The sequence below is a fragment of the Cupressus sempervirens genome, chromosome 10 (assembly GCF_028749045.1).
Source record: "Cupressus sempervirens isolate cs-2001-9-10 chromosome 10, ASM2874904v1, whole genome shotgun sequence".
NCBI lineage: Eukaryota > Viridiplantae > Streptophyta > Pinopsida > Cupressales > Cupressaceae > Cupressus > Cupressus sempervirens.
The window spans coordinates 592378686-592406597 of NC_143127.1; the positions used below are offsets into that span (position 1 = coordinate 592378686).

At 35.7% G+C, this 27912-nt stretch overlaps 1 protein-coding gene across 4 annotated transcripts in view; it reads right to left on the minus strand.

Annotated features, from left to right (window-relative positions):
- The window catches only part of LOC149535255 (midasin-like protein), a 216133-nt gene that overhangs the window by 137525 nt on the left and 50696 nt on the right, over positions 1–27912 (minus strand). For all 4 annotated transcript variants that reach the window (XR_016356783.1, XM_089803665.1, XM_089803666.1 and 1 more), the window contains exons 9-17: positions 19122–19200; positions 18709–18831; positions 18418–18517; positions 18208–18304; positions 17945–18079; positions 17793–17843; positions 17531–17710; positions 17308–17433; positions 15314–17200 (exon numbers count right to left, since the gene is read on the minus strand). Coding sequence is in view for 3 of the 4 variants with exons in the window: in XM_089803665.1 (XP_089659791.1) it covers positions 15314–17200; positions 17308–17433; positions 17531–17710; positions 17793–17843; positions 17945–18079; positions 18208–18304; positions 18418–18517; positions 18709–18831; positions 19122–19200 (2778 nt within the window). In the remaining variant the exon portion in view is untranslated. The remainder of the gene's footprint in view (positions 1–15313; positions 17201–17307; positions 17434–17530; positions 17711–17792; positions 17844–17944; positions 18080–18207; positions 18305–18417; positions 18518–18708; positions 18832–19121; positions 19201–27912) is intronic.

Genomic DNA, 27912 nt, shown 5'->3' on the forward strand with positions numbered 1-27912 from the left:
ATCTTTGACTTCAATAAAATGTATATGCTCATGCTTGAAAAATGGCGTATATGTATGGCAACATGAATTTGCATGCACACCAAGATATATTTATGTATATACACTTACAATGTATATCTACATACAAGACTATATCATCATACAAATAAGAATACGTATACCAATATAGGCACATGTCTACAAATATATTATAGTTGGAATGTTATATTTATATTATTCCAAACCTCAAACCAACCTTGGAGGCTGATATGTTTTCATGATTTTGTCCACAAAAATCATGGGTCCTTATTTCAGTCCTTCCTGTTTTAGGGTTTTTATCATTTTTTTCATAAAAATGATGCTTTGTAAACTTCAATTACAGGGTTTTGTTGATTTTTTCCACAGAAATTGTGGCTTCTTGCAATCTGTTCTGAGTTATAGTGCTCATTTGCAAAACTTCTTTCTGAATTGCGGTATCTTGCAGTCCATGTTGGGGCATGATGCCTTTGTACCAGAGACTTTCGCAATTTTCCTCAAATCCAAACTGTAATTTCAATTTCATCTTGGTGTCTCTGGCTACAAGGAGTGATAGCTTTGTTTCCCAACAACGATGGCAAGTTTTTGGTTATCTTGGTCATTTGCAGAAGTTTTGCAAACTCAGGGAGGGTCTTAGTTGCAGGCACATTTTGCAAAGTGTTATTACAAGAAGGGGTAGCCTTCTCTATGCATCATTAACCAAAAGTTGGTAGCCTTATATGCATTTGTGACCAAAAGACCCATAAATCGTCTTCAATAAAGTTGATAGAATGACCATTAAAGGAGGGTATTAGAATATTTTAGATTCTTTTAATATTTTAGGATCTTAGAATTTTTTGTTATATTTAGCTAGTTTTTTAGATTCTTCTATTAATGCTCATTAAAATGTTTTACTCATTATTGTATTTAAATCTTCTAATATTAGATGACTTCAGCTTTAATTTGCAGCTATTGTAAATTGCTATGTACCCATTGAATCTGTTATTTCAAGCAAGCAATTTCAAGTTTCAAATAGGCTCAAGCTGCCAGCTTATACTTGCCAAAAAAACAACAAATGAATAGTGAGAAGATTAATACAATACTATTTTAAATTAGCATTTTCTATCACTCAACAACAACCAGGCTCAAGCTGCCAGCTTATACTTGCCAAAAAATTAACAAATGAATATCAATAGTGAGAAGATTAATACAGTACTATTTTTAATTAGCATATTCTATCGCTCAACAACACCCATGCCATATGGCATATACCAATTGCAACCATTCAAAACAAGCTACTCTTAGAAGCAAACATTACGCATCTAAGAAGTTAAAACATTTAATATGCTAAGGCAGCCCAGTTACTTCATGAAAGAAAAACACAGCATTGCTAGGCCAATCCCTTCTATAGAATGGAGAAACGATAGAAAGCCAATTGCCTGGCATATTCTGAGCACAATGTATGAAAATAACCAGTGGTTCTCGAAGGTTTATTAGACAGGCATAGCTTTCCAAAGCACGAAGGAAGGGACAGTTGAAGGGATACTATATCTGCTGCAATTTTCCAAGCAGGGGTTCTTCATTTATTCATCCTTTTTAACATATAGATACAGAACAAGGGTCAATGATAATATTTAATTTTCATCTCTTTCATATTGTAAAATTTCTGCAAATTCTGTTATAAAAAATCAGACTTTTGTAATATCCTTTACTGCTGTAGATAATCTTCTTTGGTTCTGAATGTAGGAGTTATCAGAATGTTGAATGCTGTTCCAAATTTAATTGTCTCTGCAATAAATTTGTATGGGGCAGTATTGTTTGAAGGAGCAAACTTGTGATTATTGTGTGTCCTCAAACTACAATAATACCTACCTTTAATACCATGACCAAAGGGCATGTCGCTCAAAGGGACATGACTCTCTCTAGGTCATCTCATACTCCTCTTCCAGAAATTGCCGACTAATGGAGATGATTAAACATAAACTAACATAACTGTTAAGTTATAGTTAGTGTTAACTGTTAACATTAAAATATAACAAGAATCGCTGCCCATCCTTTCATGACGTGTAAGATATATATAATGCCTTAAATGGTATTAGAAGGAAGAAGACTATGGTGCGGTTTGCACTCTCAGATCAGTATATTATCACTGTTATAAACTTAACACTCCCTCTTAACTTGATGATCATACTAAGAGATAACATATCTAGCATCATCGATTATGATGAATAAGCATAGATTGTTACTCTATATCTATCTGAATCTTCTCGAGAAAATAGCATCATGGAACACATGATACTGAGTCATATAACCATCTTGTGATATGACTCATCACTTATACTAGTGATGTCAGTATTGCATGTAATGCAATACACACTAGATAAAATCCAAAGAATGATTAAATTCTTCATTTATCCAAGTTGTGATTTATAGGAACCCGTAATCCTATATCACAACTTGATCTTGAGTTAAGATCTACCAAAAAACAAGATAAAGTCTGAAGAATAAATTCTTCCTTTATCCAAGTTATCATTAATAAGCATAGAAATGGTTGTCACAAATGATCTTGAACTCACCTAGATCTAACAGTGGTTCTATATTGTTCAATACATTATCTGAGGGATCGTCATCTCTCATAATGTCTTTTATACAAGTATTCATTACCTCAGAGATCGTCACCTCTTAAATAATGAATACAGATGGTGGAGCCCATAACATTCAATAGCTTGACAAAAATTATTTTATTAATAATTTAAAGAATACAAATGAATTACAATTCAACCATACCAAGTCTTTTCCTGAAGTGATCTATCTTCACTCTAGAGAGAGGTTTGGTGAGAATGTCTATTGTCTGGTCTACAATGCAAATGTATTCTAATTTTATAGTATTCTTATCTATCATATCTCTTACAATGGTAAGGAATTTCGATATGCTTGGACCTATCATGGAAAAGTGGATTCATTGAAAGCTTGATGGAACTCTGATTATCACAATGAATAATCGTAAGATTTATGGCTTGCCCAAATAATCCCACAAGTAACTTTCTAAGCCAAACTGTTTCTCGAGAGGCCATAGCTGTTGCTATGTATTCGGCTTCTATCGAGCTTTGTGCTACCAAAGACTACTTTCTGTGTATCCAAGATATCATTGTGGATCCTAAACTGACACAACATCCTAAAGTACTTTTTCTATCTTTAACACTTCCACCCCAATCTAAGTTAGTGAATCCATGTAAATCTAAATCAACTTTCTCATATTTGAGCCCAAGATTAAGAGTGCCTTGTAAGTATCTCATAATGTGTTTGACTACAACTAGGTGAATCTCCTTCGGCTCACACATCAATTGACTTAAGGCATTAATAGCATAACAAATATCCAGTTTTGTATTTACCAAATACATAAGGGATCCAATCATCTGTCTGTAGAGAGTAGAATCTATGGAAGGTGATTCTACTGCTTGTTCTTTAAGTTTATGTAGATTAGTCTCCATTGGAGAAGACATAGACTTGAATTCCACATTCCAAATCTCTTCAAAATATCTGATGTATATTTCCCTTGATTAAGAATAATGCTATCAAAATTTTATTGTACTTCCAGTCCTGGGAAGTAATAGAGGAGTACTAAGTCTTTCATTTTGAATTCTCTAATTAGATCTTTCTTGCATTGATATATGAGATGATCATCACCAAGCCCTTGGAGTCTTCTTAAGCCCATAGAGAGCTTTCTTGAGCCTGCAAACAAAAATGTTAGGATCGTGAGTTTCAAATCCTTCAGCTTGCTCCAAATGTACTTCTTTTGTAATCTTTCCATTTAGGAATGTTATTTTTACATCCATCTAATGTACTTTCCATCCCTTTGATGCTACGATGGCTAGGACTGTTGTTACGTAGGTATATCTAGCAACAAGAGCAAAAGTTTCTTCATAGTCAATCCCTTCTTTCTGAAAGAATCCTCTAGCTACAAATCTGGCTTTATATTTCTCAATGCTACCGTCAGCATCATGCTTTATTTTAAATATCCACTTGGAAGAAACAACAAATTTTCCTTTAGGTCTTGGAACAATTTCTCAAACATCATTCTTCATAATAGATTGGTATTCTTCTATCATAGCTTCTTTCCAAGTTGTATGTTTAATAGCATCAGAAGGATTGGTTGGTTCTGTTTTAGACAAATCATTCATGTTCACTGTATAACTAGAAAATCTTTTGGGTCTTTTGCTTTCTCTGACTATTCCAGAAGGTGCAGCAAAGTCTTGTGCTTTCTCAACTGTTTTAATGGCCCAAAGTGGTCTTTTCTTAGAGTTTTGAGTTTCTCCAAAATTAAGATTTTGAACTTCATCTTCAATTTCTTCTATGTTCTCCCTCTAAGACTCGAACTCAATATTTCTTTTAGAACTAGGTAAAGGAGAGGGTTCTTTAGAACTTAGGGCTCTTTTGAATGCTAGATCTTCTTAAAAAATTACATCCCTACTAAGTTCAATACTTTTCTGTCCAAGTATGAAAATCCTATATGCTTTAAATGTTTCACTATACCCTACAAAAATACCTTTCCTCCCAAAGGGTTCTAACTTAGTTCTCTTTTCTTTTGGAAAATGGATATATACAGGGCACCCAAAAATCCTAAGATGACTTATATTGGGTTTAACCTTACCAAAGACTTCTTCAAGAGTTTTATCTCTAATGTAAGAGTGAGGGCTTCTGTTTTGAATATAGACAGCAGTACAAGAGGCTTCTGCCCAAAGATAATATTCTAGATTTTGATCAAATATCATAACTCTAGCAGCTTCTATAATTGTTCTATTCTTTCTTTCTACTACCCCGTTTTGTTCTGGATTATTAGGAACGGTATACTCCCTCTTAATTACTATTTCTTTACAAAACCTTTTAAACAAATCTGAGGTGTATTCCCCTCCATTATTAGTTCTAAGAGTTTTAATTTTATGTCCTGATAAGTTTTCAATTAATATTTTGAATTCTTTAAATCTCTTCAAGATTTCTTCTGATTCTTTGCATTTTAAGAAGTAAATCCATGTTTTCCTAGAGAAGTCATCTATAAACAAAATATAGAACCAAAATCCTCTAAGAGAAGGAACAAACATAGGTCCACATAAATCTAAATGAATTAATTCCAAAATATTGTTGGTTTTTCTAGTGCTATCATGAAATGGACTTTTGGTGTTCTTACGCAGAGCACAGCCTTTGCATATGCTTGAGTGGTCTTTATTTAGTTTAGGTAATCTAGTAACCATCTTCTTTGTAGTTGATAAAGTTTTGAAATTTAGATGTCCTACCCTTCTATGCCATATTTCATTTATGTCTACAGCATCATGAATTAAAGCTTGAATAGGTCGACTAGGTTATGAATTTAATTCATACAAATACCCTTTTCTCTTACCAATCAACTTCACCTTCTTAATTGAGGAGTTCTTAGCCTAGGTTATGACTTTACCGTCCATGAATGCAACATTATGTCCATCATCTTCAAGTGTTGTAACCGAGATTAAATTTCTTTTTATTCCTGGTAAATAGAGTCCTCCTTTGAGAAGAAGAGAATTTCCTGATTTTAGTTTCAAGGTGCAATTTCCAAGTCCTTAGACGAAATGTGTTCAATTATCACCGATGGTGACTTCGCCATTAACCTTTTCTGATATAGAGTCTAGTGCTTCTTTGTATCTTGTTATATGTCTAGATGATCCACTATCAATGACCCATGCTTTACTTGAGACTTCATTTGATAGAGACGAATACAATACACGATTCTCGAGATCATAGTTATCTTCTTCCCTAGTAACATTTGTACAGTTCACTTGTTGTTTAAAATTCTCTAGCAATTAGATCTATAGTGTCCAAACTTTTCACATTTGAAGCACTTTATTTTGGATAGATCTTTCTTAGATTTGTCATTCTTTTGATTGCCCCTTTTCTTCTTGAAATGCTTCTTCTTGCCTCTATAGGAGTTTGTGTTAAGATCATGAAGTTCTTCATCTTCCATTTTCAATTCCCTCCTTTCTTTAGTTTTCTGGATTCTTCCTAAAGACAATCTCCCTTAAGTCTATTGAAGTCAGGAAGTTTATCTCTGGCATTTACTCCTTGAGTGAAAGTTTCCCATGAAACTGGTAATTTGTCTATAGCCATTAGTGTTAGTTTTGTGTCATTAATGATGGTTCTTATACTTGCAAGTTCGTCTCTTAGGCTGGCAACTCTTAGGAAGTAAGAATTCATCGATTCTCCCTTCTTTATTTGTATGTGATTCAGTTGCCTTTTTAGTGCTAGAACTTTGGTTGCATTGTTAACCTCATATGCATTTACTAGTGCATTTATCATAGCAAATATTGTTTGATGTATTGTTAGCATAGGTACGATATCATTTTTCACTCCATCTAATATGATCTTATTGGCTTTTCTATTTCCTTTACTCCAAATAGATTTATGAGGTTCAACTGGAGGTTGTTTGGATGCTAAATCAATAAATTGTTTTACATCATTTTCTTCAAGAATCATCATGATTCTGAAATTCCAGGCATCAAAGTGTTCTTTCCCATCAAACCTATCCTTGGGTCTGATTCTGTATGCCATTGAAGATAGGAGAATGATGCTAGATATATATAAGGTCTAATTACTTAATTTGCAGAGCCTAGGTTTGACTACCAGAACTCTGATACCATGTAAAGTTTCTGCAAATTTTATAATATCCTTTACTGCTGTAGATAATCTTCTTTGGTTCTGAATGTAGGAGGAGTTATCAGAATGTTGAATGCTGTTCTGAATTTAATTGTCTCTGCAATAAATTTGTATGGGGCAGTATTGCTTGAAGGAGCAGACTTGAGATTATTGTGTGTCCTCAAACTACAATAATAACTACTTTTAATACCATGACCAAAGGGCATGTCGCTCAAAGGAACATGATCCTCTCTAGGTCGGCTCATACTCCTCTTCCAAAAATCGGCGACTAATGGAGATGATTAAACATAAACTAACATAACTGTTAAGTTATAGTCAGTGTTAACATTAACATGTGCAAGAATCGCTGCCCATCCTTTCATGAAGTGCAAGATATATATAATGCCTTAAATGGTATTTGAAGGAAGACAACTATGGTGTGGTCTGCACTCTCAGACCAGTATGTTATCACTGTTATAAACTTAACACATATAATAATGAACGGCACAAATTATGGGCAATATATACAATGTTTCTAACATGTATAAATTAGCATATAATGTGAATGTCCATTCTTTGAAACTGCACAACTGATTGCAAGATGCATATGTTAGATCAAATCTAGAATAGTAAGAAACTGAAATGCAATCTCTTTACCACTCACTATAAACTGAAAATATAAATGTCCGCATAGAACTAGCTGTAACCAGAACCCTTCACATTTCTTGCAAATCTGAAACTGATAATGCTAGATTGGCTAAGCTGAAATCATATTATGTCTGCAATGTCACTTGAAAGCGATTAGAAAACCCTTCACACAACTAAGTACAGTCAGAAAACCAGAAGTTTAAACACATTAGAAACCATATAAATAATTGCGATCAGTTTTCTTCTCTTCATGACTATTTTTATTACTAAAATCTCCAGTATTTATTGAGAAAATGTGCATGTATACATGTATATTTTATGTATGCATACATGTGTCATACCCTCTTAAAATTATTATTGTACTTTAAAATGAAATATGCATTTCTTCATTTGCCTGCATAATCAATATCATAAAATAGCCATATGCTGGAGGTCAGACAGCCATGTAATGATATCATCATGCCTATAACAGCCACGTGGTGGCACTATCCTACATATAACAGCCATGCAAGGATATCAACATGCCTATAACAGCCACGCAGTAGCACTATCCTACATATAACAGCCATGTAATGATATCAACTTGCATATGAATAGCCATGTAGGAATATTATCTTGCATGTAACAGCCATAATGTGTAAAGTCGACATTATCTTGCATATTTGTAAATTGCCAGAAGTGAAATTTATCATGAACATGCAAATTCATTATACGAATTCACCATTGACATCGATGCATGACATAGACTCATGTATGATCGTCTGTATGATGTGTATGTTGTGCTATGTTTAAATGGGTGTCCAATATGGGTAAACTAAGAAGGACGATCCTATTTTCAGGAAAGTTCGTTATTTAAAATTGCTTTGTCCATATCCTTGTTCATTGAAATAAATGAATTACATAACAAATTTCTTTGAATGTTTCTCTGCCACATCAACATTATAAGAGATTGCTTATCATATATCAGATGTGCATGTAAATGTAACAAGCTGCACCAAGGATTCCATCCTGCCATTGTTCTGAGGTAGCTAGGCTCTTTGTACAGGGTTGGTGGTTCGTTGTGTAATGAAGAATTCCAAGGTAGAATAATTGCTTAGTGGTTAGGCGGAAAAACACCTTGGTCATGTTCTCATCCTTGGCTGGCAAATGACCGTGTGGTTGATGGCAAACAAGAACAATTGTTTGCTATTGTATTATTGTAGTTTATAAATATTTACTAAGATACCGATGAGTGGCATTTTGGCCAGGATGCGGGTGCCGATGCGCAGGGATGCACAGATGTGTTTGAAGGCGGCACGAAGGTGGGCAGGAAGCATGGCTTCTGCCTGTGGATTCTTGGGAAAGCATTCACAGAGCATTTGGGCAAATCTGCGAAGCATCCGGATTGTATACTCTCCTCTGCGAATATGGCTGACTGGATCACCTATTTTGTTTCTCCTCCTAATCCCTTCCTTCCGATGTTCTACTTCTCCATCGGAATCTTCCCCCTCCCTCAAATGGGAGACTAGAACACTTGGTTACCGGTTTGAAGCTTATTGTTTTGAAATGCAGTCAACATACACTGCCAAACTGACTAGAACACTTGGGTAAACTCAATCAATTTTTTGCAGTATTATAATGTCATGTAGATGAACTATTTCAGTCATTGACACTGGCAATGTACTTAGTTATACAAATGGAGCTGAAAACAATTAGGTTTCACAATTGTTACACTAAGTTAGTCAAACAAGGCTTATTCAAAAAACTTACCTATAGTTAGGCCTTCAAATTTTCTCACAAAGTCTCATCATTCTAGAAGCCAAGTATAAGTGTACCATGTGTTTTGTTGTTTTAACTTCTATATTTTGTGTCGCTATTGAAAAATATTAGCTTATACAAAATAATTTTGATTAAGTCTTTGATTCTTTTCCCATGTTATGTCAATTGTTTTAGGGCTGACATGGTAAGCAAAAATATTCAAAAACTAAATTTGCATACATAAATTATAATATATATATATATATATATGAACACACCCAAACACATCCAAAATCCCCCCAAAACAAAAATCCACGCATCAACACCCTGTACCCACATTAGCATCAGAACCAGCATCAATAACTTAGAATATTTATTGTAATGATTTTCTCATAGCATGATAGAATATTTATTGTAATGATTTTCTCATAGCATGAGAACCACCATTATAATCATGTAATTGCAATGCATATATCATATGTATATGATATGTTCTCTAGATCAAGCACTAAAACTCTAGATTATATTCTAAGTTACCACATTTGTTTGGAAACACCAAAATCAAGAGTCTATTTTCAGGTCATTCATGTTTGGTGCGAATTCACAAGAAAGTCCTCTGACAACTAAGAATTTCGCTGCAAAGTCGGCTTGAAGGAGTCAACTTGAAGGACCCTATACAAGTTTGACCAACTTCCAAAATGCAAGCGCAAGCTCAGAAAGACTTCAAAACTAATATGGTACGAATTTTCTTTTCTGGACTTTCCAATAACATTTTTCCAGTTTTGTTTTAGGGAATGAAGCCCTAAAATGTGGTCGACAAACATTTTTTTAATACGTTTTTTGGCCTTATAATTTTTTCCATAGCAGCAAACATGTTTCTTCCATAGTAACCGATGTAATTTTTCCATAGCAGCAAACAATTTATCATTTCTTCCATAGAGGCAAACTATTCTTCCACAGAGTAGCAGCAAACATTCTTCATCGATCTTGTTTTTTATCAAAGCCTAAAGGTATGCGTGAATGGTAAAACTATCTTGATCACAAGTTTTTAATATTTATTATTTAAGATTTTTCCCATGTTTTTTTGTCATCTCATAGATAGTAAAAGTTATGGACAATTCATCGAATATTTGTCAAAATTGCCACATCAACACCTTTAGAACCATTACCAGACAATGAATATTAATGAGCACACATGGCCATTTTGATTTTTAATTTATTCTATTTTACTGAAAAGTGTAATATTGACTGCAATTTAGTAATATTATTATTTTACAAATTTAAAATTATGTAAAATTTAAAAACTGTAATGCAGTGCCATTTTGACTATAGACACATATTGATTGCAAATTCAAGCTGGAGATATTTTGACACAAAATTATTTTAAGGAACAGTTGGATGTCCTACTATCAAAAACTCCCATTTCAAAACTATAAGATGCTCTCCACTATGGAAATATGCGGAAATGGTTCAACCAATGGAAATATGTGGAAATGGTTCAACCAATGCCAGGAGGAGGAGGTTCTTTGTGGATTGCAAAGAGAAATTTATTAGCTCTTAGAGTAGAGTGAAAGCACATTTGTGCTTTATTCCTCAAAAGCCATTTAAATTTTGTACAGGGAAGCCAAGAGTAGACAGAGTGCTACCTAAAACCACCATTCTAAACCACATTGTGGACAAATACATTCAAAAACAAAATCAAGCAGACAAAGCTATTGGAGGTCAAATTCTTCTCATTCATTGCAAAATCCTAGGCCTTCAAAAAAAGCAAGAACATCATCTATGTCTTCAACTTCCACTCCAATGGACCACCCATAGAGGGTCATCCATTCTTGTGTGCTTCTCTAATACCAGCTGCAATAGCAATGGGGCCCTTGGAAACATCATTTCAAAATGAAGCTAGAGATATTGCAAAGCAAGCCATAGCGAGATGCCTTTATGTGTGTGGATTGGTGTTCAATGTTGTTCGCTCACCATATTGGCAAAAAATGGTGAGATCAATTAATGAGGCTCCAAAGGGGTTCAAGGGACCGGGCTATGAGAAGGTGTGCACCACTTTATTGGATAGAGAGGTGAGCAATGTAGAGGCTTCCATGCAGCCCATCAAGAATTCATGGATCGAAACAGGTGTGACTATGGTATTTGATGGATGGAAAGATGTGAGAAATCGTCCTTTAGTGAATGTTATTTCAATGTCCACAAGAGGTGCAACGTTTCTAAAAGTTGTGGACTGCTGAAGGAGAGGTGAAGGATGGCCCTTTCATTACCAACATTTCGAAGCCATTGAGCAAGTTGGCTCTCAAAATTTTGTTCAAGTAATAACTGACAATGCCAAGAATTGCAAGTTTGCTGATCTTTTGGTTGAGGAGTGCTTCGAACACATTTTTTGGACACCATGTGTTGTACACTCACTCAACCTAATGCTGCAAAAAATTGGCTCTAAGATTGAGTGGATTAAAAAAATGTATGAAGAGGCACAAGAGATTCAAATGTTTCTCATGAACCACCATATGACACAAGCCATTTTTAAACAATTCTTGAAATTGGAGCTCTTGAAGGTGAGTTCAATTGTTTAAAATTTAAACATGTTTTAGAATTGTAGTCACTTTAGTAAACTTTCAATGTTTTTAAATTTTAATTTTTAATTTTAATCTTGACTTTTATTTATTATCGTTTTGATCTTAAAGTAGGTTGTCAAGACCCGCTTTACCTCCAACACTATTGTTTTGAGACGCCTTGTCAAGGTTAAAGAGGCATTGTCTCGAGGGGTAACTAGAGCTAATTGGAGCATATGGAGGCAATCTAATAGCGTCAGGGCAGCTGTCATTAAGACATTGATACTAGATGACTCTTGGTGGAGTCGTGTTGAGTACCTTCTAAAGTTCACCAAGCCTATATTCGGCATGATCCGATACACTGACATGGATAACCCTTGCTTGGGTGAGGTATATGATGGCATTGACTCTATGATGGAAGATAATAGAAATATCATAAATGAGAGAGGGAGATTCATATAAAAAAGTGCTTCAAGGAACCCCAGATTCTATAGCCAATCATTCCTCAAGGGAAGTACCACTAGACTTTCCCCTTTATCCCGAAGTCGGTCCAGGGTACAAGACAGCCCTTCGAAGACTCTTTCCCAAGCACCTACGAGCTGCAATGAGGCTTGATTTCATGAGTTTAGCAAGCACTGAGGATTGTGGTCCTGAAGCTCTTGAAGACAAAAACAATGTTGATGCTCATAAATGGTGGTACTTCCACGGACAAATGTACCAACAATTGCAACCCATTGCCATTAAAAATTTATCACAAGTAAGTTGTTTACTCTTAAGATTCAAATTTCTAAATTATTGTTCATGATTATTGAATAAATTTATTTTTGAATGTATAATTTAAAACTCTTAACTCTCTAATTTCAAAACTATAAATCTTGATAGGTTGCTAGTTCATCATCATGTGAGAGGAACTAGAGCATGTATTCCTCCATCCACTCAATAAAACACAACCAACTAAACTCCAAGAAAGCAAATAACTTGGTCTTTGTGCATTCAAACTTGAGGCTCACAACACACAAAGAAAATACTTAAAGCATTGTGATGTTGAACAAGAGTCTGCAGAGTTGGAAGGGCACTTTGATGCACCTGCAATTGATGATGGTGATCGCAAAATACTTAGTGATGTTGAAACTGATTCTGAGACTGGACCTGAGGTTGCTACTACTAATGCTATTGACACTGATTGTGCCTCTAATCTGCAACAGCAGAATGATGATGATTTTTTTGATGATATGTAACTGAGTATTTCTGATAGCATTAATGTTTTTGAACTGAAACAATGATATGTCAGTGTATTTTGACATTTTGCTATGTCATTCGAACTAAACCGTTAATATATGTGGGGGTGTATTTTGCTAAGTTGCTTTAATATTAGCATAGTGGTGTATGAACTTGTTTGCTGCAGCATATTTATTTATAATTTAAAAAACAAAAACTTTTATGGACGCACCCAAAATGAACCCAAACCCAACCCAAAAATAATCGGATGAATTTTGAACTCGAATGTCGAACCCACATCCAAACCAGAATTTGAACCGGCAACTTAGTTTATATTTCACTACTTATTTATTTATGGAGTTATTGCTCAAAATTATTAATTTGAATGTGTTGAATGAGCAATTTAATTTAATTTATGATATATTAAGGTTAGCTACCTTACATTTCAGAAAGCATTCAAATTTACAATCAACTATTTCTACATTATAAGATGGCATGCATGATTTGGGAAAGATTCTTCAATTAAATGGAAGTAAGATGGCCTGGCTTGCATGCATATAGTAGACATAGGTATGCCAAAGAGAATTTTTGAATAAAATCTTCAATGCTATCTGGATGACAAGTCCACCCATTCAGATTTGAATCTATGGTTTGAACTTTGAAAGAAGCTCAACCATTTTTGACAAGAAGAAAAATATAATACAGAGGATAAGGGAAGAAAGAACCTTCAATATCTAAATCGGTTGAGCCCAAATCAAACAATACATTTGAAGAAGATTCGGAAATTTTGACAAGATGAAAGGTTGAGCCTATAGCTTCAGGCTGTGTGAAATAAGCCCTATAGAACCTTCAACATCTAAATTAGTTGAGCCCTATAGCCTCAGGCTGTGTGAAATTAGCCTCCTTACAATTGGGTCATGTTCAACTTTGATGCAGGCAATGTAGAATTCGGAGGGATATAGAAAGATGATGTGATGGGCAACACCAATTTGTTTTATGATAAGAAAATACTTGACAAATTATTTTAGTAGTAGAAAGGGGCAGTACAATGACTGCCAAATTAAAATATCCTTCAGGTAACTAAGATGGAAATAACAAATTTTGAGATCATGCACTAACCTACAAGGTGAAGAGGAAATGTAACAACAGATCTAACATACAGTTCAAGGGTGCAAAAGTTGGGTAAGATGTTTATGCTCCCATCTGTCCCCACAGGCAAATAGAGCTGATTTCTTAAAGACCGCACCAAAAAGGAAGAACTTTCTCTCCATTAAAGAAAGCAAAACTTTGATTCAAGGAAAAGATTGATCTTAGTATATAAAATTGTCTTAGTATATAAACTTTGATTACAAGGAAAACATTTGTAATATGCTTGGAGCAGATCAGAGAAGATTGCACTCTGGACAGAAGCAGATGTTTGAATTTGCTTCTTTTAATTCATCTTTTTTAAATTTTGCCCATAAGGCTAAAATCGATTCAGTATCTCACAAACATTTTTATCCAGTTCTAGGATCCCTAACCCTAGGAACCTTTAAGAAACCAGCAAAGAATGCCTTGCAGCCATAAAAACTAGCAAATACAACCTTGTAACCAGGCAATCAACTGGCCAAACAAAATATAATCTTCACTTAAATATTACAAAACGATTCCATTTTAGTGCATATACACATCAAGCACCTATGTAAAGCAACTACCATTGAAAGTAGAAAAGGGCAGTACAATGACTGCCAAATAAACAATGTCCTTCAGGTAACTAAGATGGAAATAGCAAATTTTGAGATCATAAACTAACCCATAAGGTGAAGAGGAAATGTATCAGCAGATCCAACATCCAATTCAATGGTGCAAAAGTTGGGTAAGATGTTTATGCTCCTATCTGTCCCCCCAGCATTAATAGAGCTGATTTCTTAAAGACCGCACCAAAAAGGAAGAACTTTCCCTCCATTAAAAAAAGCAAAACTTGATTGATTTTGGTAAATTAATTTGTTTCTGTGCACTCGGAAGCACCCTTTTGTAACTGAATGAAATAAAGAAAAATTATCATATGGACAAATTATGAATACCATTAGCTATTATTATTTCTACCATTCAAACATTTGTAATATGTTTAGAGCAGATCAGAGAAGATTGCCCTCTCTGCAGAAGCAGATACTTGAATTTGCTTCTTCAAATTCATCTCTTTTTTATTTTGCCCATAAGACTAAAATCAATTCAGTGTCTCAAAAACATTTTTATCCAGTTCTAGGATCCCTAACCCTAGGAACCTTTAACAAACCAAAAAAGAATGCATTGCAGCCAGAAAAACTAGCAAATACAACCCTGTAACCAGGCAATCAACTGGCCAAACAAAATATAATCTTCACTTAAATATTACAAAATGATTCTATTTTAGTGCATTACACATCAAGCACCTATGTAAAGCAACTGCCATTGAATTAAAAATTTAAGGGAAATGCTTTAAAATTTAACATCTGATTTAGAATTGCATATGAGTAGCCCACCTCTGAATATAATTTCCCAATATCAATCTTCACATGGAGATGCTTCTCTAATATTCCTTGGACCACAGCCTTTTCACTCACATCTCTCAGTCTTTCAGCAAGCAGCATATAGCCATCCATTGCTAAATCTTCATAAGACTTTCCACATCTTCTGAACCGATCTGCCCACCTAAATAAATCACGAGGAGTTATAAATCCATGCTTCCCAGCAAAGACATTGCTACTTTGCCTATGCCTTTGTAAATCTTTCATAACTTCAACCATTTTTCCTGCATAGCTTGGAGGGACTTTGCAACGTTTTTCAAGTATCACACACAATTCCTCTCCTGGTATATCATCCACATGAAGTTCCAAGAAACGATTGCGGAAAGCACGAGAGAGGAGTTTACGACCACCATATGTTCCAGGGGGATTCTGAGTTGCAAATAACATGAAATGGGGATGAGGTTTAAATGTCATCTGAAGTTCTGGTACAAATAGTTCTCTGTTGTCATCCAGCAGACGATTCAAAGCTTCCAATACATCCGAAGGTGCCAGGTTAAGTTCATCTAGGACAATCCAATATCCCTTCCGTACTGCTTCAACCAATATTCCTTCTTGAAAAACTAGCTTACCAGAAGAATCTGTAACATATCTACCAAGATATTCTTGTAAATCTGTATGTTCATGGTTGTTGATGCGAACAAATCGGTGACCCGTGACAGTTGCAAGATATTCAATCAAACTTGTTTTGCCACTAGAGGTTGGTCCTTGTAAGAGAATGGGATATTTACGAATAAAGACAGCTCTTGCAAGATTTTTAAGATGTCGCTTTATAGTTTTTGTCAAAACATATTGTTTGCAAAATTCAATTGATGCCTTAGACACTTGAGATGTTCCTCCTCTCTCAATCCAGTACTCTTCAAACTGTACATGATCAGAACTTGGACAAGGAGGAGCCCTGAGTAATGAATTTAAAGCCTTTATAGTCATAGCTCCAGATTCCTTAAGAAGCACTGAAGCAATAATTCTTTCCATTAGATCTGTGCTTGATTGATCTAGCATCGTTATAAACAACATGCAAATTCCATCATAAAGAGCCCTCTGAAAACCATACAATGGCGTTGCTGCCCTTGCATATTCTAAAGCACGTGCCAGAGACCTTAAGCTGTATTGAGGCTTCTGATTCGCCCCATCAAGCAGTCTTGACTCTGATTCTTTTCTGGCTTCTTTATAAAACTTAACAATATCATCAATAGGAAGAGATGGCAGCATACCCTCAAGATACTGATTAACAAAAAGACTCAAATCTTCTGTGTTTAGCAATTCATCAACAAAGAATTCAGTAAATCTATTTTTTATAGAAAATGGCAAATCACGCTTGCCAACATCTGTCGCTGGATTCATGCAAGCAAATAATCGAAAGTCTGGATGACGAGTAACATACTTAACATCTCCCTTTTCAGTCAGACAAAGAGAACTTTTGTCCCCTTCCAACACACCACTAAGCCTCTGAAGCGTCTCAGGAGGAGCTAAATTTACTTCATCCAATAAAATCCAATGACCATTTCTCATGGCCTTCACCAATTCTCCTTCCACAAAAGAAAATGCAAAAGAGGTTTTCGAAGCTTCAATTTGTCTTTGGGCTTTATGAAGAATAAAAGAAAACTCACGCCATTTTTCCAAAACTTCCCTGTCAATTGACTTCTTCCTTTTCCGGGTAGTCTTTTCTCCGTCACTTCCACCTGTTCCATTAGTAATTCTGGGATGCAGTTCAACATATTGAAATGATTCTGACTCCACAAGTTTTGCTACTTTATCAACTGCTATCTGGAATGCTTTTAACAACTGATCCCATTTTTTTTTCTCCACAAATTGCTGAATTCTACCAAGGAATTGCACATTTTTCTGTAAACAGGTCAAATTCAAAAGAATAAGTGAAACCCTTAAAATGTATAAATCCAAAATTCTACCCATGTCCTATTGAAGAAGCATCGGAAGTCCTGGATATTCACCTCCGAAGAAAAGGTTGAATAGAATAAATGATTGAAGATCTCCACAAGAGGAATGCATATCAATTGAGATTCTATTGGTTTAAATCCACCCAAGAAGTCTGTACTGTCACTCTGCTGACTTAGGTTCTGCCATAAAAGAAAAAAAAAAATATCAGCAATTCCTCACTCCAGCTTGCGTTGCATAGAAACAATGATGAAAATCAAAAAGTCTTGATCAACATACCAAAACTGTCAGAGGCACACCGAGCTTTGTAGCTAAATGTTGCACAAGAGTAGTTTTCCCAGTACCAGTCTCACCAACTAGAAGAACAGGCTCGTTATGCTTCACAGCACATGCTATGCGCTCCAAGTTACGCAATGCATTCCCGGTATTTGCAAAAGCACGTTCCTGAATTTTTTTAATCTGAATACAGACAAAATATTATCAAGTGCTTGTAATATATAAAATAATTCACATACCAAACAACACTTTTATGAGAGCCAACCTGCCGCTGAAGTAGAGAAACACGTCCAACTTGAAGCACAGATTTTAGAAGCTGGTACACATTTGAAAAAAACAGTGAATACTTAACGTGCAAAAATAAAATGTTATCATGATGTCTAAAGACTATATCATATGTTACTAAGAACACAAAACCTGAATCTGAGGTCTGTTTAGTTGGTCTAAATATTCTGCTTGTGAATGAGATATATTCCAAAGTTCTGCAATTCTTTTCATTAAAATATGCCTGCTTTCCTTGCAAGCTATCGAAGCAGTAAAGATATCCACTGCCTGCACAGTAGAAGACAGCATATCAAGCACTCGCTTAATAAGGTAATAATGAGTTTCCATTTCGATTCATCATGACAAACTATGAAGACAGAATAGACAGAGAACAATGAATGAGATTGATTGATGACCTCATTAAAGATACATTCACGTGTATGGCATGGCAAAACATCCCTATCAAAATCCAAATCTAAATCTGCGATTCGTTTACACCATTTCATGAGATCCCTGTCAGTCAGACCATGAATTAAAAATTCATGTATAATTTTAAAAAATAAGCAACTGTAAATCCTCAAACTTTCAAAAAATTGGGAAATAATATTGAAAGAGTTTTACAGTACCTTGTTGAGAACCGATTCTCAGAATAGACTGAAGTAAAACCACCAAATTCAAAAGTTGAGGTGGTTGATGTATTGACCGAATTCACCATTTCTAGGGTGTCTGTGAATTGTCATGACACTCGTTGTTATAATACATTACACAAGATTTGCACTGATATTACTACAAATGGTATATAGCTTCTAATAATATTACAGATAACATAATAAACTATAATCATTTAAAAATCTAATCACTCTACCAGAGAAATTACTATGTATAGAAATTGGTTTAAAAACTGCAGATTCCCAGACCTATCAATTTAGGAGCAACGTGTCCTAAGACCGGAAAGTTCACTTTTACAATTTGGATCAAATCATCATTGCTTGCAGCATCGATCACAACCTTTCTCCACAAATTGCTAAATGTTTCTTTACCTGTCAACCAAGAAAATATAGAGCAGAACAATTTTGTGAGTGCTATTGACATTCCAAGAAATAAATAAAGCGCCAGTGAAAAAGAAAATTAGTTCACATAATCACAATAACTACAAATAATTTGCGAATAATCACATAATCCATGATAACTTGCAAATAACTTTTGAGTATTTATGATACATCAAAAAAACTAAGCATGATTTTAGTTGACAACTCAGAAACACATCCACGATAATAAAAATATACATTTCAAAATCAATGCTAGAAAATGTCTTGTGTCCGAGACAGACCTGATATTGCATGCCTGGATCCAGTTTGAAATTTTGTTATAGTTGCAAATAACTGAAATCCCTCTGCAGCAGGTATAGCCTGGAGATTTATTTCAGGATTGTTAACACAAATATCATGCATGCTGTACAATCTATCATGGACACTAAATAAACTTAAAAATCCAACATTTGGAAATATAAGGTCCAATCCTGAATTTTGTTAGAGCTGTAAATAACTGCATACATTCAAAAAATAAGGTCATGTGTTTTGCATCAGCTTGAGAGTACAAATGGAATAGCCCTGATACCCTTGGGGAATATGGTTGTGTGTATCAAACTAGAAATGGTGAAAAGAAGCCCTTATCTACCTAAGTACTCTTACACCAGGAGTCCGACAAAACTAAATATAATCAAAAGAGATGACAATACCATCAGCAATATGACAGAAATGTACAACATAGAAAGCCATCTTAGAGATGAGTTATTGTAGACAACAAATCTAGTAAAATGAATACAAGGTGGTTACTTTATTAATCAAAACCTTCTGAAGTACGTGAAGGAAATTTAATGAAAACAGGAAATAGACTGGAGAAGAAGACTAATCTCACCAACATTGACAAATTCTGAATACTCTGTCCAAGCTTGGAGCTTGAGCAGAAAACAATTCTTGGCCAAGGTAATAGTATAATGTCCATTTGCAACCAATTATACACTGCTATTAAAAAAATCTCTATATATGTCGGATTCATATGTACAAAGCTTGTCCAAGTCAAATCCATAAAATAAATGTGAGTTTGCTGATGAAGAGCACACAGGGAATACTAAGAGGGAGTGGGGCTCAATCAGTATGTCAAAATTTTGTACTGAGAGCAATCAACAAGACACCAACAGAAAATTTCTTGTTGAAAATCCTTTCGGGTAAATACATGACAGCATACAACGCTTTCATTAATAATAGGCACCAACCCAGACTACTAACCAGAGCACCAAATCCCCTTGAAACACCAACTTCAGACTGTTGAAGCATCAACTTCCCTTGAAACACCAACTTCAGACTGTTGAAGCACCAACTCCAGTAACACTCAGATTGGAAAGAATTTTCATTTTGCAGAAATTTGGAGTAACTTTTTGAACAAAATATGATCAGACTTCTCAAGGCCAAAATAACTAAATACAAAAGGAAGGGTTTACATAAAAAAAGCTACGTGTAAGAACAAGCGCATCTCTCTCTCTCTCTCTCTCTAAACACATACCACATAAGCTAAGAACTCATATGATGCAAGACTAAGAGGCCCTGCATGGGCTGTACCCATAGTAGAAAATCTCACCAAGGTTCGAAAAATAAATTCAGGGAAAACTCGACCAGTTTTCAGCAAAAACTCCGCATCTTAAAAAATTGCTTAAGTTTATTACAAATGCATTATTTTGCAAAATTCAATGAGAAGATATATCCAATGAGTTAATAAATGAGAACACATAACAAACAAGCTTAGTCTAGATATATTTAAACACAAAGTGGGTACGAAATTGCATTCTCCTGAGAAAGACTCATGGCTGGAAGCAAAATAGTAAATAATTTATATAAAACCAAAAGTAAATACATCATTCCAATTACATCTTCCTCTTCTCAGTTCTAATAAAAACTAAGGGAGAGGTAGAACTAGAGGGTCTAATCTTAGAAGTCTGTCTAACTCAGTTTGTGGCTTGTCCTCGATCCTAGAAGTAGCTCTGCCTCTAGCTTCTCCTGGCACTAGTAGTGACTACTCATTCAACTCAATGTCATCCAGCTTGAAACCTCATCCAGCTTGAAACCAAATCCACACCTTCCTCCATAGCATGCCTCTTCAAACCATTGATGTCATCCTCTTCAAAAACTCCTCTCCAAACCCATTGCAAATGTGCTTCAAACCCACCTCAAGTCCACTTCAAATCAATCGAAATCATTTTACAAGTGTTTGGAAGACTTTTCCCCTCTCAGCAAAATACAAGTGAAGAAATGAGAAATGAAACTGATTTGGGCCATTTTTTGCCTTTAGCTGCTGTTACAGAACTATGACAGTTTTTAACAAAAACTCGACAAGTTCTTGCCAAAAATGCTGCAAGTTTTTGGTGCCAGTAAAAGTCATAAAAACTCACCAAGCCAGAAAACTCGGCCAGTTTTTGCAACTCAGAGTAGTACTCTGCCAGTAGTCCATCTATAGTTGTACCACTTCCTCCACATTTTCCAATTTCCAAATGAGCAAATCAGTAGGGAGCAAAAGGATAATGATGCAACTCATCCGGATAATGGTCATTCTTTCTTAGTAATTTATCATGACGCCAAATATATACAGATGTAAATACTTTATATTGTATTCACAAAATTACCAAGCAGGGGAGGAATATAAGCTTTTGTATTAGGAAAAGTGTCTATTAGGAATATTACAAATTTATGTTTCTGAAAAAGAAAGGACAATGGGGACTGAGAAAATTCCAATGACCAGTATACCATGCAAAGTACTGGAAAAACTTAGAATAGAATAATCAACTGAAAATGAATGTGTAAAACTGTCTTTGTGATCAACCAATCAAGGACAAATACAGTGACTGCTATTTCCTAAAAGGCAGAGAGTCTGATTCTTGACTTTAGTACATTCTACATTCTAAATCTATAAATAGTTATTGAATTTGTTATAGAAAAAAATATCATCTTAAGCAGGTTGGATCAAAAGATAATTGCCTCAAAAAGATTCAATCTGGATGCGGATTCGGCAACAGATGCAGGAAGCGTGATTATTTTTAGCGGAGGGATGTGGATGCATATATATGTGTATCTGCTGGGAGTTTATTGAGTGCTAACTGCTGTTACAAATTGTCTATCTGTTGACCATACAAATCTGGGCAATGGTGGGAGTTTTGTGAGAGCCATCCAAGGTTGGAGTAGAGCTTTACACTTTCAAAGACTTCCTTTTCTATGTACATACCTGTTGGAGGGTAATACTGCCACAGAAGCAGCCATTTATGTTAGGGACTGCTATGTCATGCACTGCCCTGGCTAATTTCTGGAAATGACCATGAATCTCTTTTTTCCCAGTTTTTTTCATTAAATAAACAATCAATTGCAAACAATTAAAGACTCCAACAGAGTTAACTGATCAAAGATTACCTTCACTGTTATTTGAGTTCAAATACTGGAATGACTCGCACTCAACAATTTGCACAATATAACATTACCAAACAATGTTTTTGAGTATTCAGACAAATTGTCTAAAAATGAACAACATACCTGAGCCTCTTGCGGAAATATTAATTGAAGGGCACCATTACACAATCCAGAAGTTCAACCTGAATCATTTCTATTACAGTATGCAGGCGGCTTTTGTGTCTCTAGGCACTACCACCCCGTCCACAGTTCCTTGGCTCTGCTTTACAATCTAAAGGTCCACTGAAAGGGTAGAACTACAGCTCGACAATTGGTAACTCCTCACTGTCTTCCAACATCACCTAGTTCTATTCGCTCCACTCCCGTGACTTGTCCAAGCATTGTTTCCCGTTGATGTGAAGGTCGTATGTAGACTCCGGTTTCAAGTATGCTTGATCTGTTGAGCTTCCCCAACGACCCCCCAACTCCCCTTCCACGCAATGTGATCTCTGCTCAAAGGCTACGCAAATCCCGACTCCTGCTCTCTGACGCTAAGTGTTGTCCATATGCCTCCGTTGGCTCTCAATTAGTGATATCCCTTGTATGCACCAAATCACGAACCCACTAGTAACGACCTCCCACGTATTGAGACTTCAACATCACATAGATTACTATCCGCATGAGCATTTGTGGTACCCTTTAGTGGTTCATGGTTGCAAGCTCGCATTTGTGGTAGTATATTAGCCAAGTTTTCTACATTAGCAACCCATTCATCCACCATTTTCGACCTCAGCTAAGGTTGATTCTGATAAAAATGATAGATATTCTCTCCTGCAGCTCTGTTTTTCAAGCTAGTCTGCATTTTTTTTTAATCTTTACAAATGGCTAGAGTTTCTTTCGAAATTTTTTGTTCTTTCGCTGGAACTAAATCCAACTTCAGAATCTTGGTGGGTTTTTCTGTAAACAAATCTGGGTCATCAAAATTTTGTGGTCGACTTGGTTTTCATGCCTCAACTTTTATGCCAGCCAAAACAAAATTACTTGTGGGTTCTTTTGTGTCTTCAACAGATTTTTTATGGGTCAGCCAAAAACATTTCTTGAAATCTGTGCACATTGTACTTTATTTTTTGAAGTTTTATACCTGTCTGCCATGTATTTTGCATTGGGATCATGTGTCAGATTTTGTGCTATCACCTCTTCTTTGTTTCTCATTCTTATGCATTGGGAAATGTGCAAGATGGCATCATTGACCAACTAAATGTTGGAAGGCAATCAGAAATTCGATGGTAAAAATTATAACACTAGGAAGAAGCGCATGCTGACAATCTTCAAATATTGTCTCCTTGATGATATTGTTTTTGGGAACAGAGACTCGTCCTACGACAACTAGATCAGACCAGGAACCAAAATTGACAAATTGTCATGCTTCTCAAGCTCTCTGTCACAAATGATTAGTTTCCACGTATTCCTTATGGTAAGTCAGCCTCAGAAATCTGGAAGCATCTATAAGAGTTGCATGAGACATTTGATACGAGCCGAGCGTTCTTCTTGAAGAACCAATTGACATATGTCCTTATAGGAGCATCTCAAAAAGATTAAGGACATTCGAGATCAACTCGAAGCTATTGGTCCGAAAATGGAGGAAGAAGATATTGTAGTAATCACACTAAGGAGTCTGCCTAAATCTTATGAGCACTTTATAGAAATTGTCAACATTACTTCAACTAACATTAATCAAAAGTTTCCAGAGTTGTGCACCAAACTCCTAGAGCAAGATCATTGGAAACAACAAATTGGTAGCAATACCACTTTGTCTTCCTTGGAACAAGGCTTTGTAGCCAATTCCTTTCACAAGGATAAAGGCAAATCTCAATCATCTCAGCAAAAGGACCCCCATTTGTCTTAGGATGGTTCAAAGGAGGAGGTATTGTGTAACTATTGTCATAATATGGTCATACGATCAAGGATTGTGGCAATCATTTGGCTTCCGAGCAGCAAATGTAGGGAGGGTCTCACTCTTAAACCTAATGTTGTTGAGCACATAGAGCGGACAAAGTTTTCCTTTTACACATGGTTACGAAGAGACTCGCCTCAGGAAACCATTACGCCATGCCTTCCGAGACACTGTGCAGGCATTCACTTATATGATTTAAGTTTTATTATCTATTTATTAATTTAGTATCCTAAAGTCTTCGTATCCCCTAATCCAAGAAGTAAAGTCTCCCCGAAGTCTCTTGATAGAAAATAAATGTAAAATATAATATCAAATCATTTTGTGTTTTAGTCCTCATTTTAATGTTTTTAATGCAAAAATTAAGACCAATGTTTTTTATCCATTGTTTGTACGGCTTCCGTATTAATTGTTTGGACAGTTCTCAGTTTTAATCATATAGGAATCGATTGACAGTTTCAACCAAAGTAACAACACTCAAACCCGGCCCGGACTCGACAAGGGTAACTCGACTCATGACCTAGCTCGGACTTGCCTGTGACTTGTCAGTGCCTCGGCAAAGTGACAAAATCCTTGAAATTTAGCGAATTTTTAATATTTAAAGAAATTCCATGCACCCATTATTGAATAAAGCTTAAAGACACAATAACATCATGAAATAGAATGTAATCTGTTCACATACATAACATACATTGATTACATAATTACAAAGGTAAATTTTAGATGTATTAAAAAAAATTAAAAATCAAACAAGTCAACAAAGCTAGCCAGGCGAGTCAGCCGAGTCGAGCGATTCAGCCTAGTTGACCCGCCGAGTCAGGGTCATGGGTCATTTTGACCCAGCTACAGTAACTCGACTTGCCCAACTCGCAAGTGAGTCTCGTTACTCTGGTTTCAACCATATAATTATAAACAAAAGCCAATTTACCTGGGTGCACGCACCCATGGTAAAACCTTGACACATAGGGTACCTGTATGTCCTAGGTGCGAGTACGTCGCACACCCGCGCACCACTACCACTAGCGGAGCAACACCGCACTGCGATCGCACTATTTGGTGCACCCAACAGATGCGGGGGTGCGTCTCGGGTGCGAGGATAGGCACTTCTTGGCTATTGACCGATGAACGGCCATCGATAGCTCTTGAGCCCCGACAGGAGCCACTCAACCAACAGTTCTAACTACTCCTCCGATCTGCCATAACTAAGAAAGGGGGGGTGCTTCCAAGGGCCGTGTGGCGTGCATCAAGCACCCATGTTGACAAATCAAATTTTTAATTTTTTTAATATAATCTTACCCATAAAGGAGTCTAGTAGTTCTAGTAACAAGGACATTGGTTTAGGGGATGATTAGAGAGCTCCCACCCTTACATTCTCATCATTGACATTTCGTAGATTGTACTCATTTGATATGGTCATGATGCATTATTTCATTGTACTATGTATGATTTATATTATTTATTTATCATTATCATTATGTTTGAAACTTTGATTTTATTAATGTTACAACTTACTATGAGTATGTTACTAAGTTCTAGTTTTGAAGTTTGAACTTGTGGTTCATGAATCACATTTCAGTTTTCTATATTCATTGTTCAACTATATTTGGTATGTTATATTGAAGTATCATTTCATAATTAGCATTTCAAGTCATATATGTATACTATGCAACTCCCCCCACCCCACCCCCCTCCCTCCTACACCCCTGCCGCTGCACCCCCGTCGTCCCCAAATTGAGGCCCTCTTTTCTCCCGCACCCGAAACTCGTCCCGACGTCTCCCCGCACCCCCGCACCGATGTAACACTAACAAAAACAAACCCTTCATTGCTGAAGAATGAGATGGTAGAATTAAGCAGTAATTGCAACTTATTGTAAAGACAGTTGTAACAGTTCTAATTGTATAGCCAGAATTTAAACCGAGCTAATACAACCAATATATGCAGACTAACGGATTGATTTGGTGTCATTTTGGTAACCAAACTGATGCATTCATTCCTAGCCATTCTAAAAACAAAACTCCACAAATAGGTCTATTGCCACAACAAATACATATCAAACTGATTAAGAGTAGGTTTATAAATAAGATTTCGATCACGATAAAGTATTTTCAGATTCTACAAAACAGAAGACCACTACTTGAAAACAAAAAACCAGCTACAGATCGACTTATGCCTGTCACCCTAAAACTTTATCAATCAAAGAAAATCTGTCACTGTAAGCAAAACAGTTAAGTATCAAATGAATGTGTTTCTTCTCCGTTGCCAATCCAATCTGCACTTTCAGATTAAGATTTCTGCAAACTTTTGCACTGTATCTGATATTCTAATCTATTTTGACAGCAATGTCAGTTGTGCTAACACATCCCTCAAGATATTGTATAGATATATGTATTACGATCATAGATAATCGTCTATTATTAGTTAATGGTAATCTATTGTAAATATCTAGTTAGCTTTAATGTGCTTTCATTTTTTAGCTTTCTCTGTTAGAATAGAATGTTTCTATTCTTTACGATTGTTTCCTGAGGAAACATCGTTTTATTCTTTTGTATGTATTGACCTTTCGGTCTCTGTTAATAACAAGCAAGATTTTTACCAATTACTTTGTAATAATATGAAGAAATTAGCATATTGGGCTTTCCAATCCATATCAAGAACATGCCAAAATTAATTATCGGTAACATCAAAAGGTAACATTTTGCCAAATCCTTGTAACATAATCAAAATGAGAAGTGGCCTGCCTTATATTGCTATAGGCCTTGCCTAACCTAAGCAACTCCTACTAAATTAGGCCACCAGCATTTGCCTATTTGCAGTCTTAACATTCACAAGTATGACTATGAGATACAATAATGTGATTATGTGAGTTTTGAGACATTACTATTATTATTTACTTTAGTCTTTTAGTTTTACAATATTACTATTGTGTATTTTGTATCAAACTCTTTAAACTATTTAAAAAAATTTGTCGTCTCCAAGTACCCCCATCTCCTATTTTTGAAAAATTGTCGTACCAGTACCAGAGACCTCCAAGTTTCCCCGTCTCCCGATGACCTTGCTTTTACATTTTCATGGCTAAAAGATCTGCAAACCATGTCAAATATTTTGCCTAGTATATAGATTATGGTGCTTCTCAGCATCTCACTCATGGGTGTGATTTGTTTATAGAGTTTTCTCCTTATATTGATTCACTTGTATTTGGAGGAGGTGAAGGGTATACTATTGTCAGCAAGCGCAACGTTCATATACACGGGTGGGAGGAATCTCACATTCCTCAATGTATAGTACATTCCTAGTACGGAACTTAACCTGATATCAATGAGTCCAATCATGTGGCATTCTCCTTAGCTTGATGTGGTATTCAGTGCAAACAAGTGTTTGATTGTTGATTGTGCGACACACACTACAATAGTTTGTGGCATTGAGGATCATGGTCTATAGAAACTTGTAGATATGTGTGATTCTCTTGAGCATACATTAGCAACAAAATCATGTTCTATTAACAACCTCTAGCATCAATGATATGGTCACCTAAACATTCATTATCTTGTGATATTGCTATCAAGATTTAACTGTGTGATTTTGAGTCAAACTCATTGACCCATGTTTCATGAGTAGTGATTGAACATGAATCCATCTCTTATGAGAATAAATGGAACACTTAGCACTCATTGGATCTAGGTGATTCTTACAGGGGTGAAGCACCAGGACTTCCCAAGAGGTCACCCATCCTAGTACTACT